Below are 18033 nucleotides of genomic sequence, written 5' to 3' on the forward strand. Positions count from 1 at the left end.
ACCTGTATAGCGCCCAAATGACATATGGAAATCCCAGTAGGGATAAGTGTATGGTGGATTCCTGGAAAGTGTAAAATAGAGCATGAGTAGTCAATGGGACAGAAATGTAAGGAGGGGTATGATACTCATACTGAAATTACCTTAGTAGCTGTGGCTGTCAGGTCGCTTCCATGTCTCCTGTGTGCATGTCTTGTGGGTGTGGAGCATCTTATATGGAGCAGGCCACAAGTCTGGGAGTATGGGGTTATGGAGGACGGGCCCTAGGAGTTGGATATAACTTGAGTATAGAGGAGGCAGAGGAGGGGCGGCACTGTATGTTATCAGAGCCTCGATATTCAGTGATGTGGGCAGAGGAGGGAGGGGTCATGTGGTGATGCGTCATGCACCACGTGACCTGTGGTCATGGAGATCGGGGATGTGATGCATGGCAGCGCTGTGCAGTGCACGTGTCCTGGCGTGTGTGGGTGGGGATAACTGTAGTCATGTGGTAACATGTCGCACACCACGTGACCATTGCTAGGGTGATTGGTGACACTCATAAAAGAAGAATGATGTATGTAGGAGACCAAGGTTGGCCCATGGGCACGTCATGCAGACATGTTAGGAGCATGCCGTGGAGCAGTGAAAGGGTATGATGGTAATATATGGGATCTGGGTAAGGAGAAGGGAAAATAAAGAAATGACTTAGGGGTGGGGGAATGGTGGAGAGGATAGGAGCGAAGTATGGTATACATAAGTGTCAGACAGGGGAGTGGGGTTTGTTACATGCACAAGGTATGACAAAGGGAGGACATGCCACAAAAATGGAAGAGTTATGGAAAAAGGAGGGGGAGGGTTAGGTAGAGGAGACAAAAGAACTTACCACAGGTGTGTCACCAATGGTGTTATGTGTAAAAGGGAAGAGGATGAGGGATTTCTCTTGGCTTCCTGATTTAACTGTTCTGCAATGGTAAAGAATAAGTTATTATTCAGTGAATAAAATAAATATAAAAATTAGATCAATTCAGTAGGGCTTGTGTCTCAAATCTATTTCAAAAGATATAGCTCTCAATTAAGACCCAGTGGAGCTAGAGTTTGGAGCTTATGGATCCAATAGGATTCTCTCTGCTTGACTAGAGTAATGTGATTACCACCCTGTACGTGGCCTAGGGCAGGGGTGTCAAACTGCATTCCTCGAGGGCCGCAAATCATGCGTGTTTTCAAGATTTCCTTAGCTTTGCACAAGGTGCTGTAATCATTATGTGTGTAGGTGATTAAATTATCACCTGTGCAGTACAAGGAAATCCTGAAAACATGACCTGTCTGCAGCCCTTGAGGAATACAGTTTGACACCTCTGGCCTAGGGACCTTCTCCAGGACTTAGAACCATAATTGTGATATGGTGTGTAGAGCTGTGGAGCAATGTGAAGGAATGGGTAGCCAACTTTTGCAACATCGAATTGTAGATATATGACTAGCTATATGATCCCTGACATGTTGTAATTGTTTCATCCACATAGAGAGCACGCAGGGGCACTTAATGACATAGATTACGAATTTGGACTTCCATGTGCAGTATTCCTTGATTGGAAATGATTGCCCTGTTCTAGGGTAATGTACTTCACTGGACTTTATTCAAGTGGGCAACGCAAATAAGACAAAGAAAGTGCCTGTCTTCCTGGTGCGTTGAAATTGTTGTGTAGGTATACATGTCGTGCTGCCCAAGTCAGCTCTGATGAGAGTATCCTTGATGTTACAGGGTCTCCTGTTCTACATTAGAACAGGTTCTTTGAAAGCCTCAAAGGAGGGATAGGCTAGGGGCAGTAGCGGCCAATGTTTATGGATGAGTCTGTGGATCTTGGGCATGAATGCAGAAGGCATGCAGTCGCACTTGATGATAGATGTACACGGCGGTGGCATGGACAAGATCCAGTCAGTCTCTTGTTCAAGTAGAGAGGGGGTACTGTCTGTCCTTCAACCTGTTGGACATGTCACGCCATCTAGTGGGCAATAGAGTTTTTGTGGATACTATCCTTAGGACCCTTTGGAATTGTGATTTTGGAAGGTTATTCTTTGTGGACCTGAGGTGGCAACTGGTGAAATGTAGTAAGTTGCTCCAGTCTGTTGGCTTGGAAGAAAGGTCAGTGGAGAGCCTGCTGTCTGGATTTTTTAGTACAAGTGTATCTAGAAATGGAATTTGATGGAAGTCATGTTTGAGGGTGAAAGTAAGTTCATGTCTAACAGCATTAAGTGTGGTAAAAAAGGTGTTAAGAGTTTCAAGGGGATCTGACCAGATGCAGAAGTGGTCCGCTATATATCTTAACCAACAGTTAGCAAATTGTAAAAAGAGTGTAGACGTACTGTTCTTGAAATAAATTCAAATAGGCATTAGCATACGTTGGGGCTACATTGGAGCCCATAGTGGTCCCGCATGTCTGGAGGTACCAAGTATCTGTGAATAAAAAAAAGTTCCTGTGTAAAACCATGGATAAAAGGTTTAGTAAAAATTGTATGGAGTCATCCTGCTTCTCAGAGGTAGAGAGTAAGTGGGAGAACGCCTCAAAACCCTTGTCATGTGAAATTGAGATGTAAAGACTATTAACGTCAGGGGTCACCAGTATGCCCTCAAGGGAAACTGGGGGTTGATTGTGAAAGATCTGTATGAATTGTCCGATTTCAAGGATCGTGTGTGTTTAATCAGAGGTATAAGTATTTTCTCTAGGTAAATGGAGAGTAGAGACAGTATGAAATCAGTAGCGGCCACAATGGGTCGTCCTGGAGGATTGATGAGTGATTTATGAATTTTGGTTATGATGTAAAATACAGTACAGACCAAAAGTTTGGACACACCTTCTCATTTTAAGATTTTTCTGTATTTTCATGATATGAAAATTGTACATTCACACTGAAAGCATCAAAACTATGAATTAACACATGTGGAATTATACACTTAACAAAAAAGTGTGAAATAACTGAAATTATGTCTATGACTAACTAGAGATTATGTCTAATCTCTTTTTATGGTCATAAACACACAGTTCATGTGAATCAGTTCATTGAATAGGCAAAATGTAAAAATAACCTGCAAGGTATTGTTTGTCGACCTCACTTGGCACTTTTTAATGGATAATAATATTTACCTATTGCTGTGAAAGGGCCGTGTATCTGGTATCTCTGTGTATTCATGCAGAATAATCCATATTTTGTAAAACATTTCAACACTGGAGTCATGCCTCCTGACATGAGGATTAATGGCCATCTTGATGTCCCCTGGAGAAATAGTTTGGTGGTCTTACCTCAGTCTCCAGTGAACCAGAGTCTTCTTTTTTTAAACCACAACTAGTAATTAGGTTGAGATTTACACAGTTGGCAGTCGTGTAGGGAAGATGCTTATTACTGGTCTGGCCATGCTTGTTCCTAGAGATCAAACAAGGTCACTTGAGTGTACTTCTGGGCCGATTCCCAACATACATTTCTTCACACAAGCTCAGATGTAACATCTTTTTAAAAATGCTACGAAATAGCATTTAACCCTAACCAATATTTTATATATATTTATAAAGTATAGATGTCTGGTGTATAGCCACATGATTTTATTTACCCTTTGGCAGATGGATCAGATTTTCACTATCCTATTCCTGAGCCTGAAGAAGAAACCAATGAGATAGAGAGACAACGTACAAAGGCACTTGACACCACTTCTCAAAGTAGAGCGAGGACTCACTCGCCAACGAGTTCCACCAGGACTGCCAGCTATGATAACAATGAAGTCATCAGCACGGAGCAAATGTGTGAGTTCTGCATCCTACTGCCACACTAGAGTCTTCATTACATATTGTCGTAACTCTCAACTCCAGTTATGCATTCATATTCTCCTCTATTACTGCTTAGTCGTTAGATTTTTTTTGTAGCATGATTTTTTACCTAATTGCCTGTTGATAGTTGTATCCAAATTAGATATGTCCATTATACTTGTGTTTTTGTTTGACTGGCGGTGCAACAGATTTTCTGTAGATTCTCATGCAATATCTTGGTATTAGCTAATCAATCTAGGTAAATTAGCTCGCAGAGAAAAGAAAATGATCTCACTGGTGCCAGCTAAATTAGGGAGCTAACTTTTTTTAAGTCAATTTCAAATAATTTAAAGAACCTTCCAACATGAATAGAATTACTAGCCAAGACAAGCGCTCAACAGCAGGAAGCTGCTTCAGGGAAATATGGCCCTAATCGGGTTTTGGCTAAGGGTGCTTTCACATTGCGTTCATTGGCCCCATCGGATTTTACTTCTGACCCCCCGCAAAACGGGATCTGGATGTCTTCACCAATGGGACCATAGACTGTAATGGTGATGGCAGAATGAATATGCGCTTTGCCATGTACCATTTTCAGGAGTTCACGCCTACAGAAGGCGGAGTCCTACAAAAATGATGTAGATCATAGAGTGCACGTTTGCGCATTCTGCATCACTACAGTCTATGGCCCTGTCAGTGCAGACGTCAGGATCCCTTTATATGATGGAGTTCGGATGTGTGCCCTTATGTGGCCACCGAACACAATGTGAAAGCACCCTAACTGAAAGCTATGCCCTTGGTAATGTATTAAAGTTTTTAACGAGATCAATTGAGTTTTATAAGCAAGGCTTCTTGAGAAAGGCAAATTTCATGTTTCTTTCTCCCAAAGAAAAGAAAACTCTCATTTGTGCCACCTACTGAAGGTAACTACCCTATAAAGGGAATCTGTCAACATGTTTTGTTACCTCATCTGAGAGCAGCATAATGTAAGAAAAGAGACCCTGATTTCAACAATGTATTACTTAGATTACAGGGTGCAGAAATTGTGACGCAATCAGAGTTTTTAGATTTTGTGTGTAGCAGAACTGAAGAAAGCTAACCCCGCCCACGCCTGGCTGTGTATGCACATAGTCTATAGACAGTTAGCTGCTTATCGCAGGAGGTGGTGGAGTCAGTCTAGAATCTCCTAGTGATAAAATCTTCATTGTAAGTAAACAGCAGCACAGAGCCTTACATGTGACACATCTATGAAATCTGTTTTGGCCTTTACCTCCTGTTGTCTTCAGATTACATAGCAAAATCCTGCTAACAGATTCCCTTTAAGTCCGTATGTTCTTACTTAGCTTAGTTGCGGCTGATTTTGTAGCCGAACGTTCTGCTACTATCATGCTTCAAGAAGTTTAAGCTATAAAATCCCAGCATCTGCCTGGTCTGTGCACATGTTGTGTTTTGATAACTTTTTTCCATTTTTTCTGAGCAGTTTTGCCACAAAACCTGAACGAATTCCTAGCAATAGAAAAGTAAATAAGAATTGTGAAATATAATGCACATGTTGCTTTATTTTTCTTTTGATATTTGTAAAAGGTTTCGACCTGCAGCGTGTGTAATTATTTCTGTGTTTTTGCTGCAGATTTCACTCATACTAAATGAGTGGGGAAAAATCAGCAACATAAACACATGTAAAAGTGCAACAAAAAACACAGCAAAGCCCACATTTTATGCAGCATTTTTTATACCAACACATCAGGATTTGCAGCAGAATTTTCTATAAGAGTGCACATACCCTTATAGTAGCCTTGCAACTTGACTATTAGTCAAGTCAGACATCTATCTTGCAGGCAACTTATTAAGTAGGGTTGAGCGAAACAGTTCGGCACATTTCAAAAGTCGGCGGTCGGCGACCTCTACTTAAAAGTCGGGTTTCGTTTTATATATATATATATATATATATATATATATATATGTAATTCAGACACATATATATATATTTATATTAACTTCAGCGCGATATAGCAGAAAGGCCGGTAATTCAATTACCAGCTTTTCATTTCTCCTGCCAAAACCCGACATGATTTGAGACGTGGTTTACATACAGTAAACCATGTCATATCCCCCTTTTTTGAATATTCCACACTACTAATGATAGTAGTGTGTATGTGCAAAATTTCAGCGTTCTAGCTCTTAAATTTAAGGGTTAAATGGCGGAAAAAATCGGCATGGGCTCCTGCGCAATTTTCTTCAGAGTAGTAAAGCCAATGACTGAGGGCAGATATTAATAGCCTGTAGAGGGTCCATGGTTTTTGCTCCCCCCCTGGCTAAAAACATCTGCCCCCAGCCACCCCAGAAAAGGCACATCTGGAAGATGTGCCTATTCTGGCACTTGGCCACTCTCTTCCCATTCCCATGTAGCGGTGGGATATGGGGTAATGAAGGGTTAATGTCACCTTGCTATTGTAAGGTGACATTAAGCCAGATTAATAATGGAGAGGCGTCAATTCATTATTAATTGCATTAAATGGTTAAAAAAACACACACACATTATTAAAAAGTATTTTAATGAAATAAAAACACAGGTTGTTTTAATATTTTATTGTACGCTTAATCCACTCGCTGAAGACCCTCGCTCTGTAACAAATAAAAAATAATATACCAAAAATATCCATACCTTCCGTAGATCTGTAACGTCCCACGTTGTAAATCTATCTGAAGGGGTTAAAATATTTTACAGCCACAAGCTCTGCTAATGCAGCTGTGCTTGTGGCTGTAAACCCCAGCGAATGAAGGTAATGTAGGTCAATGACCTATAGTTACCTTCATTCGCGGTGATGCGCCCCCTGCTGGATGTCTTCATATGACCTCGAGCCTTGGAACTTTTCCCACGCTCCAGGGACATCCAGCAGGGGGCGCATCATTATTAGCAGAGCTCCTGGCTGTAAAATATTTTAACCCCTTCAGATGGATTTACGAGTGGATTGAGCGTACAATAAAATATTACAACAAACGGTGTGTTTATTTCATTAAAATACTTTTTAATATTGTGTGTGTGTTTTTTTCAACTCTTTCATACAAATGGATTAATAATGGATAGGTGTCAGAATTGACGCCTCTCCATTATTAATCTGGCTTAATGTCACCTTACAATAGCAAGGTGGCATTAACCCTTCATTACCCCATATCCCACCGCTACACGGGAATGGGAAGAGAGTGGCCAAGTGCCAGAATAGGCGCATCTTACAGATGTGCCTTTTCTGGGGTGGCTGGGGGCAGGTGTTTTTAGCCAGGGGGGGCAATAACCGTGGACCCTCTCCAGGCTATTAATATCTGCCCTCAGTCACTGGCTTTACTAATCTGGCGGAGAAAATTGCGCGGGAGCCCACGCCGATTTTTTCCACGATTTAATCCTTAAATTTAAGAGCTAGAGCGTCGAAATTTTGCACATACACACTATTAACATTAGTAGTGTGGAATATGCAAAAAAAAGGGGATATGACATGGTTTACTGTATATATAAACCATGTCTCATATCATTTCGGGTTTTGGCAGGAGAAATGAAAAGCCGGTGATTGAATTACCGGCTTTTCTGCTACATCGCCCTGAAGGAAATGTAAAAAAAAACAAAAAAACCCATAGACTTACATTGGGTTTCGAGTTTCGGCTGATCCCCGACCCCGACTTTGCAATAGGATCGGCTGATTTCACTAGACCCGACTTTTGAGAAAGTCGGGTTTCGTGAAACCCGACTCGACCCTGAAAAACTAAAAGTCGCTCAACCCTATTATTAAGGTTTACTTATACCTTTTTTAGTGAAGAGCAGGATTTGGCTAATGAAGACAGCCTTGATACAGCTTTCTCCTTTTTTGCATGCATTCTCATTGAACATTGGTAATACAACTCCATACTCCACCAGGCTTTTTACCGAGAGCCAGTACCTCGCTAAGCTGCGTTCAGTTTCCTTAATGAGAGCCAATACCTAAATAATGCATGTGAGTTCTAAGACACTTAGTCAATTGTACTAATATTCTTTTTTTAAATCCTAAATTTATATTGGAGCTGTTTTCTATAGTTTTACCAATAAAAATCAATAAGCCCAGGGGCATAATTAAAAAAAAATTGTATACTCACCTGGGCGCTGCTCTTATGCTCTCGTAGCCGTTTCCCCCCACTGAACAGCTGACATCAATATCCGGTGGGAGTCGTAACAGGACAGCTGCAGCTGAACATGTAATGTTCCATTTTTAATTGATTGTTAGACATTGTTGTCATTATTGTACATATCATTAGGAAGGAAAAAAAAGGTTGTTTGCAAATAAAACACAAACCAAGATGGCAGGTTAGGAGCTTCAAATAAGGTTGCATACAACTCATGGTCTTCACGGAGCTTCATGCTTTCCTGTTCTAATAACAGGCACAAAATGTAGAGTAGGGTGAACCCATAATACATCATGTTGTCCCTCTGCTTCTGTTCACATGACTTTTACAACAGTTCCATTTTGGACATTAGGGCCCCGAATCATCAATGATGTTCATGCTGATTCTGGTGCGGGGACATGTTGGAATCAGACACTCCTGATTCATTAAGAGGCAAACACTTGTTAATTAATTAGGTGTGTCTGAAAAGCATGTGCCATAAGGAACTGGAGTAACGGTATATGTAATGCCACTGCTTATCATGAATTAATAGTCTGTAGCGTCACTCCCCCATACTGCTCCAGTCCACCTATTTTTGCGTAGCTGAGCAAAATGGGGGTGAAAAGGCCAAAACTCACTAAATTTTTGCACGACTTTGGTTTACGAAAAAATGTTACGACTTTTAAAAGTGATTAGCGGAATTCCGCTTCCATTAATTGGGCCCTAGGTCCGCGTGACTGTTTCTCAAAATGGAATAGACAAGTGGAGTGTTCAAATGGATGAGTGAACGTAGCCCTACTCTATGAACTATAAGTATTTAACAAAAGTCTCTTGTGGAATATCAATTGTAATATTGTATTTATGATTTGTTTTTAATTTGCAGCTCAGATAGTATCTTGTGAAGTCAGATTGCGGGATCAATGTAAAGGCACAACATGTAACAGGTAATCAAACAGCGGACATATCATGTAATAGGGAAAGTTGCTTATCCTGTTACTAAGTTGATGAAACGGGTATTCTCAAGTTGTCTCTTGAGCAGCTCAGAGCAATGCATTCTCCTAAGTTTCCTTACTTATGGTGTCCAGTAGTGTGGGCGCTCCTCCTTAAGTGACAGCTCTGGTGAGTAGCAGAGCTATAGGATAAGTAGAACTATAAAGCCTAGCACAGGATTTGTGGCACCAAATTCATCTATCAGTAGTTTATTCGGGGGAGTACATTTTTATCATTGTATTTACATATAAAAATAACAGGGCATTTGAACAAGCACAGAAATCCAGACATACAGTTAGGGCCAGAAATATTTGGACAGTGACACAAGTTTTGTTATTTTAGCTGTTTACAAAAACATGTTCAGAAATACAATTATATATATAATATGGGCTGAAAGTGCACACTCCCAGCTGCAATATGATAGTTTCCACATCCAAATCGGAGAAAGGGTTTAGGAATCATAGCTTTGTAATGCATAGCGTCCTCTTTTTCAAGGGACCAAAAGTAATTGGACAATGGACTCTAAGGGCTGCAATTAACTCTGAAGGCGTCTCCCTCGTTAACCTGTAATCAATGAAGTAGTTAAAAGGCCAGGGGTGGATTCCAGGTGTGTGGTTTTGCATTTGGAAGCTGTTGCTGTGAGCAGACAACATGCGGTCAAAGGAACTCTCAATTGAGGTGAAGCAGAACATCCTGAGGCTGAAAAAAAAGAAAAAATCCATCAGAGAGATAGCAGACATGCTTGGAGTAGCAAAATCAACAGTTGGGTACATTCTGAGAAAAAAGGAATTGACTGGTGAGCTTGGGAACTCAAAAAGGCCTGGGCGTCCACGGATGACAACAGTGGTGGATGATCGCCGCATACTTAATTTGGTGAAGAAGAACCCGTTCACAACATCAACTGAAGTCCAGAACACTCTCAGTGAAGTAGGTGTATCTGTCTCTAAGTCAACAGTAAAGAGAAGACTCCATGACAGTAAATACAAAGGGCTCACATCTAGATGCAAACCATTCATCAATACCAAAAATAGACAGGCCAGAGTTAAATTTGCAGAAAAACACCTCAAGAAGCCAGCTCAGTTCTGCAAAAGTATTCTATGGACAGATGAGACAAAGATCAACCTGTACCAGAATGATGGGAAGAAAAAAGTTTGGAGAAGAAAGGGAACGGCACATGATCCAAGGCACACCACATCCTCTGTAAAACATGGTGGAGGCAACGTGATGGCATGGGCATGCATGGCTTTCAATGGCACTGGGTCACTTGTGTTTATTGATGACATAAGAGCAGACAAGAGTAGCCGGATGAATTCTGAAGTGTACCGGGATATACTTTCAGCCCAGATTCAGCCAAATGCTGCAAAGTTGATTGGACGGCGCTTCATAGTACAGATGGACAATGACCCCAAGCATACAGCCAAAGCTACCCAGGAGTTCATGAGTGCCAAAAAGTGGCACATTCTGCAATGGCCAAGTCAATCTCCAGATCTAAACCCAATTGAGCATGCATTTCACTTGCTGAAATCCAGACTTAAGACGGAAAGACCCACAAACAAGCAAGACCTGAAGGCTGCGGCTGTAAAGGCCTGGCAAAGCATTAAGAAGGAGGAAACCCAGCATTTGGTGATGTCCATGGGTTCCAGACTTAAGGCAGTGATTGCCTCCAAAGGATTTGCAACAAAATATTGAAAATAAAAATATTTTGTTTGGGTTATGTTTATTTGTCCAATTACTTTTGACCTCCTAAAATGTGGAGTGTTTGTAAAGAAATGTGTACAATTCCTACATTTTCTATCAGATATTTTTGTTCAACCCTTCAAATTAAATGTTACAATCTGCACTTGAATTCTGTTGTAGAGGTTTCATTTCAAATCCAATGTGGTGGCATGCAGAGCCCAACTCGCAAAAATTGTGTCACTGTCCAAATATTTCTGGCCCTAACTGTAAATAGCAGAGACAGCAAGAGGATAGAGCTGTGAGAAGCAGACCTGCTCTGAAAGTTGTAGAGCTGATGATTGATAACTGTATTTCTTCAGAAGATGAGAGGGAGAGGAAGTGATGGGGAGGGAGATGAGCAACAAACCTCTCTATAGAAATCAATGGGCTGGAGAGACGTGACTGGAATGTCGAGCATTAACTTCTCTCTTGCATGTATCTACTGCACACTCTCAGCCAAGTTCCATGGAAACCAGCTGTAGACTATAGAAGATAAAAGTTTTCATTACTGGAGAATTATGGCAGATAGGAAAAGCAAGTCAATTGCAAACTTGCTTATTTTCATGGTGTCTAACTCATAAAAGCACCCTAAGAATTTAAGAATACCCGTTTAATGTTTTTTTTTACATCGTTACTAGTACAATAATATAGATGTTACTTTTATTTATACAATATTCAGGTAGATTAGGCTCTTCTTTTTCTTAGACGTGTGCGCTTTAATCTCACACGTGTTAACGGTGTAATAATTCAAAGGAATCTTTGAAAACATGTTTTATAAGTACAGGACACAATGTATTTCCATTTTGTATATAGTCTCCTTATTCTTTGGAATGTGATGTATTTAGTCATGTGCCCAAGTAGCAAACCTGATGCAGCATTTTCTATGTTCTCTAATATTTTGCTCTGTTATACCAACAAAAAGCTTAACTTACTACAAGAAGATGTTTTCTGTCTTTTCTGTGAAGAGTTTCAAATACAGATGCCTCCATCTTTAGATTTCTTCCTGACTTTACATATTCTTGAATATGTAAAGCAAGATGTCCAGCTTTAGAAAAAAATGACATACCTTGCCAGGAGTTTTCTATGCTATAAGATGTAGCACCTTGTGATAGAAAAAGAAAAGTGGTCACAGGATAAATGACAATACATGGAGCGCTACCGGTGTGCAGATGCATTGGAATGCAAATTTCAACTAAAACACTACAAATATGAGCAAAGAAAGCCAGTGCACATCCATATAACTATGAATATATAACTTAACAATCTTTAATATCAAAAGGTGCATAGCAAATAAAACACAACATCCACGGACATTGAAAACCAGGATACATTAAGGAATAGTTAAAAGGTGTGCCTGTGTCCCACAACTGTCACAAGAAGGGCAGAACAAGATAGCTACTGCCCAAATTGACAATTTAATAACAAACAAGCTGGAAAGATAACATATGAGTTATGACTAATGATGAGCGAGTATGCTCGTTACTCGAGTTTTTCTGAGCATGCTCGAGTGGTCTCCGAGTATTTCGCTATGCTTGGAGATTTAGTTTATGTCGATGCAGCTGCATGATTTGAAGCTGCTAGACAGCCTGAATACATGTGGTGATTTCCTAACAAACAGGCAACCCCCACATGTGTTCAAGCTCTCTAGCAGCCGCAAATCATGCAACTGCGTTGACATAAACTAAATCTCCGAGCACGGCAAAATACTCGGAGACCATCCGAGCATGCTCAGAGAAACTCGAGTAACGAGCATACTCGCTCATCACTAGTTATTAGCGATAATTGAAATATTGTAAAACTCTGCATGGGAATACTATGTTTAGAACACCTGAAAGCCTGTACATGGAAACAAGGCAAATGTGTTTTGTTTCTTTTTCAGCCATGCTTGCCATGCTTACTTCTACAGGCTTTGACGTTCTATAGTTTTAAATGTCCCTGGAGCTTTTTGTTCTTCTTTTGCATTAATAATGAATGTTATATTCATACTTATTTGATTGTGCAACTACCTTCTTTGTTTATGCATTTGCACTTTTAGTTGAGACGGTTGCCTTCACTGGCTACTGTCTTTCTCACAGCTGCTCCTCTCTTCCTTCTCTTCTGTGCCCATCCTTTCCTCAGCCTTGATGCACAGCATTCTTCTCATTTCCTCATGGGTCTCAGCTACCACAAGCCAATGATCGGTCACCATAAGCATTTTTTGGGACATTGGCGCCCAAGCAGTAAAGTTCCTTAGGCTTCTGTTTGAAGATGTACTTCTGGTTTCTCCATTAATTTACCGACCAGACTAGTAAACTGACCTTGTTCACCTGTCCTGACCCTCTTTCTGTCTACTTTTGTGAGGAAACTCTGTTTTCCAGACCTCAGGCCTTTCAGATTATACTTTTGGTTCTAATTTTATTAGCACATATGGAAATCAATATGTCAGCTTTTCTTAACAGAGACTAAGGTTGCAACTTAGGGAATCCTAGCAGCAAAGTCTCGAACTCTATATAATGTTTAAAGAGTGAAAACCAGTAATTTTCTTAGATTTAGCTTCACAGTCCCAAGAAAAATCCATTGACAAGTAGACCTCTTGTTAGCCACCCAATGGTTGTGATGTATAGTGGGAAAAATAAGTATTTGATACGCTGCCGATTTTGCAAGTTTTCCCATGTACACAGAATGCAGAGGTCTGTCATTTTTATCGTAGGTACACTTTAACTGTGAGAGACAGAATCTAAAAATAAAAACCAGAAAATCACATTGTATGATTTTTACATAATTAATTGCATTTTATTGGATGAAATAAGTATTTGATCACCTATCAACCAGCAAGAATTCTGGTTCTCACAGACCTGTTAGTTTTTCTTTAAGAAGCCCTCCTACTCTGCACTCATAACCTGTATTAATTGCACCTGTTTAAACACGTTACCTGTATAAAAGACACCGGTCCATAAACTCAATCAATCATTAACCAACCTCTCCATCACGGCCAAGGCCAAAACGCTGTTTAAGGACACCAGGGACAAAATTGTAGACCTGCACAAGGCTGGGATGGGATCAGGACAGTAGGAAAGCAGCTTGATGAGAAGGCAACAACTGTTGGCACAATTATTAAAAAAGAAACGGAAAATGACTGTCAATATTCCTTGGTCTGGGGCTCCATGCAAGTTCTTGCCTCGAGGGGTAAGGATGATTCTGAGAAAGGTCAGGAATCAATCCAGGACTACATAAGAGGACAAGGTTAATTTCCTGAAGAGAGCTGGGACCACAGTCTCAAACATTACCATTAGTAACACAATATGCCGTCATGGATTAAAATTCTGCAGGGCACGTAAGGTCACCTTGTTCACACCAACACATGTCCTGGCTATTTTAATGTTTGCCAATGACCATCTCTATGATCCAGAGGAGGCATGAGAGAGGTCAGAAGAGACCAAAATAGAACTCTTTGGTGTTAACTCCACTCGCCGTGTTTGGAGGAAGAAGAAGGATGAGTACAATTGCAAGAACACCGTCCCAACCGTGAACAATTGAGAGGGCAACATTATACCTTTGGGGTGCTTTTCTGCAACGTGGACAGGAAGACTGCACCGTATTGAATGGAGAATGGATGGGGTCATGTTTCTCGAGATTTTGGCCAACAACCTCCCTCTCTCAGTAAGAACATTGAAGATGGGTCATGGCTGGGTCTTCCAGCATGACAATGATGTCATTGTTCCACCCCTCAGGGTGTCTGGGATGTATTTACTGACAGCTCGACCATCCAATCTGGTACAGGGGCGTGCTGAGGCTGTCTGTACTTTGAATGACAGCATGACCATCCAGTCTGGTTCAGGGGTGTGCTGACAGCTCGACTAGCCAATCTGTGACTGGGAGGCGTTGGCTGTATCAGGTGTTCAACTAACCCAGGTAATGGCTGTTAGGGCTAGCGGAACGCACCAAATAATAAGATAGATTAAGGTGAACTAGAGAGAGACTAGAGAATCTTAAAGTCTTTAACAGCATGTAATTATTGATTATACAAATTAACTACTAACCAGACATTATATCAGTGGTTAACCTCTCTCCAATTCATGTGTGCAGCCGCGTCCTCTGAGACGTGTATACTTTTTTCTCTTTTGGCACCAACTTGTGTCATCTTTTCGGTGCCATATTCTTTTAGCTGCTTTCCATCCATATACATTGCTTTTGCAACTCTGTCTCCATTTTGTATATTATATATGTTTAATAAAATTAACTTGTTTATCATATAAACCCCCTCGTTGTTTTTGCGGTCTGCTTTGGGAGATATTATCGCACATGGGCTTCTATGAGGTCGCCCACTATTTACTAGATCTTATTAATTTCAGATCGTGCTGCTCTTGCTGAGCAAACTCTTTTTCGGTATACATAAATCAGCCACTAGGGGGCTATTTTCCGTTTTGGCCACGGATTTTATGTAGGTTTATATAACCTCCCTCTCTCAGTAAGAACATTGAAGATGGGTGATGGCTGGGTCTTCCAGCATGACAATGATGTCATGGTTCCACCCCTCAGGGTGTCTGGGATGCATTTACTGACAGCTCGGCCATCCAATCTGGTACAGGGGCATGCTGAAGCTGTCTGTACTTTGAATGACAGCATGATCATCCAGTCTGGTTCAGGGGTGTGCTGACAGCTCGACTAGCCAATCTGTGACTGGGAGGCGTTGGCTGTATCAGGTGTTCAACTAACCCAGGTAATGGCTGTTAGGGCTAGCGGAATGCACCAAATAATAAGATAGATTAAGGTGCACTCGCAGCCCGGGGTCCACCGTGCAGAGATGGAACCTGCTGCCAAGTAATGACGGACTATATGGCGGTACAATGTGAAAACACACACGGGTTAACTTCACCCTGTGTGAAGGAAGCGAACCCTGTTAAGTCACAGGGCTGCGGTACCGCACACAAGAGCGCAAGCAAGGAGTCACCAAGCTCAGTCCCAAGACTTGGGATCCGAGTCCGACTAGACTACTTGCGCTCGACACCGCTAATGGGGTGTCAGCGTAACCAAAGAAATAATAAAAGATGCACGAGAGTGCATGCGGTGCCGCACTGGTGGACGCCACTAACCACCCAGACTTGGGTCAGGAAAGCGCTGTAAAAGCGCACGGCGCCGCACTGGCGGTCACAGCAATTAGACACTGTATGGTGTGTAACGTGCTGGTAGCTAAGTCGGGTGCTAGATAGCAATCACCCACCTTCCGCGAACAGTCATCCAATAGGGAGGGGATTTTAATGAACGGCTTTCACTCACAACACACACACGTTTACAAATGTACACTAGCGCATGGCCGTGCGGTCATGCGCAGCTTATATAGCTGCAGCACATTCAGGACCTTCCAACAAAGGACCAATGGGAACCGCTGCAGCATCTGAGCATGTGACCCTCGATCTCTAATGGGAGATCTCACCCTGGGCATGCTCAGAAGGGAAAAAGCAGGACTTAGATCCCAAAAGCATCTGCTCGCCGCTGCCCAGCACTGGCTTCAATGGCAGAAGCAGGCAAAGCAGCAGTAATCCTAAGCACAGAGTGAGACTGAGCAAGATGCTAGGAACGACGTCTCTGCTGAGCAGACTCCACTGTGGCTGGAGAAGAATGGGAGACCGCAGCAGAGATGGTTCGAGATTCCCCCTGTGCAGAGGCAGGAACTCGACACCTAACAATGGCCATGCTTACTTAATTAGGCAGCTTCTCCCAGACCACTGCCAGACGTACATTCATCTTGTGAGGATTGTGCTTCCTGTGCCTTGAGTTCTATATGCTTGATCTGTTGCCTGTCCTTGGACTTCATTCTGACCAGCCACCTGTTTAACCCCTTCAGCTCTGATTCGTTATCATCCCTGTACTCTGACCTCAGAACATTACCTGACTATGCTTTTGTCTCTTCCTTCTGTTTATGATGTACCCTCCTGGCTTCTGACCTTGGACTCCCTGACCACTCTGACTCACAGCTTAACCGTGAGAAGTGACTAGCATTACAAAGGACCTGAAACACACAGCCAGAGCAACTAAGGAGTGGCTCCATAAGAAGCATTTCAAGGTCCTGGAGTGGTCTAGCCAGTCTCCAGACCTAAACCCAATAGAAATTCTTTCGAGGGAGCTGAAATTCAATGTTGCCCATTGAAAGCCACTAAACCTGAAAGATCTGGAGAGCATCTGTATGGAGGAGTGGGGCAAAATCCCTACTGCAGTGTGTACAAACTTGGTCAAGAACTGCAGGAAACGTCTGACCTCTGTAATTGCAAACAAAGTTTTCTGTGCCAAATATTACGTTCTGTTTCCCTATTGAATCAAATACTTATTTTGTGCAATAAAATGCAAATTAATTATGTAAAAATCAAACAATGTGATTTTGTTAAGATTCTGTCTTTCACATTTGAAGTGTACCTATGATAAAAATCACAGAACTCTCCATTCTTAATAGGTGGGAAAGCTTGCAAAATTGGTATCAAATATGTATTTTCCCCACTGTATATTGTGGACTATTGTGAATTTTGCAAACAAGTCATGATAATATATTTAAGTAGTATTGCAAGAAATTGGAGACCTTAACATTCCGTGAATTGTGTTAATGGTGCAAACATTCTCATTAGAAAGAATTTGACATACACTAAAGTAAACATAAAATATTATGAAATTATTTCTTTTTGTAAAATGCCTTTTTTTTTTAAAGATATGAATGTTCAGCAGGCTGTTTGGAGAGCAGTGCCAAAGTAATTGGAAGTGTATTTTATGAAATGGTAAGTAACTATCAGTGATGAGCGAGCATGCTTGGGTGCCTATCCGAGTGTCTTCAACGTGCTCGAAAAATTTCTTTGAGTCCCTGCGCCTGTATGTCTCATGGCTGTTTGACAGCCGCAACACATGCTGAGACTGTTTGTTAGGCAATCCCTGCATGTGCTGCAGCTGTTGAACAAACAAGAGACATACAGGCGCGGGGACTCAAATACATTTTTTGAGCACGCCGAAGACAATCGGTTAGCACCTTAGAATGCTCGGATAACACTTTATCCAGGCACGTTCACTCATCACTAGTAACTATCTACTGTATCTTTAATGGGAATCTGTTAGCAGGATCCCCACTGCCCCTCCCCCCAACTGTTTACAAGGACATATTGGTCTCTGAAAGATAATGTCATCCACATCTTTACTTTTGTAATTTGTTGCAAAAATAGCTGTTTTAATTTATATGCAAATGAGGCTTTACAGGGTTTTCTGAAGAACAAAGTACACTGTAATCAACAGATCATGCAACAAAAATAAGTTCCTCAATTGGATGTATTAAAAAATGTTCCTGTACTGAGATAATGTTATAACTGTGTCCCTGCTATGTACTGTGTAATGGCTGTGTCTGACCGTGAAGGAAATTGGTCTGAACGTACCACAGCTCCTAGGCAGAGGAGGAAGCAAAAGAGTATCCAGATGT

At 41.5% G+C, this 18033-nt stretch overlaps 1 protein-coding gene across 1 annotated transcript in view; it reads left to right on the plus strand.

Moving 5' to 3' along the window:
• Nucleotides 1-18033, plus strand: part of CRISPLD1 (cysteine rich secretory protein LCCL domain containing 1) — a 135059-nt gene that overhangs the window by 63673 nt on the left and 53353 nt on the right. Inside the window, exons 7-9 of the mRNA XM_069731500.1 lie at nt 3591-3770; nt 8782-8842; nt 17281-17347. Coding sequence (XP_069587601.1) covers nt 3591-3770; nt 8782-8842; nt 17281-17347 — 308 coding nt within the window. The remainder of the gene's footprint in view (nt 1-3590; nt 3771-8781; nt 8843-17280; nt 17348-18033) is intronic.

The sequence above is a fragment of the Ranitomeya imitator genome, chromosome 6 (genome assembly GCF_032444005.1).
Source record: "Ranitomeya imitator isolate aRanImi1 chromosome 6, aRanImi1.pri, whole genome shotgun sequence".
Classification (NCBI taxonomy): domain Eukaryota; kingdom Metazoa; phylum Chordata; class Amphibia; order Anura; family Dendrobatidae; genus Ranitomeya; species Ranitomeya imitator.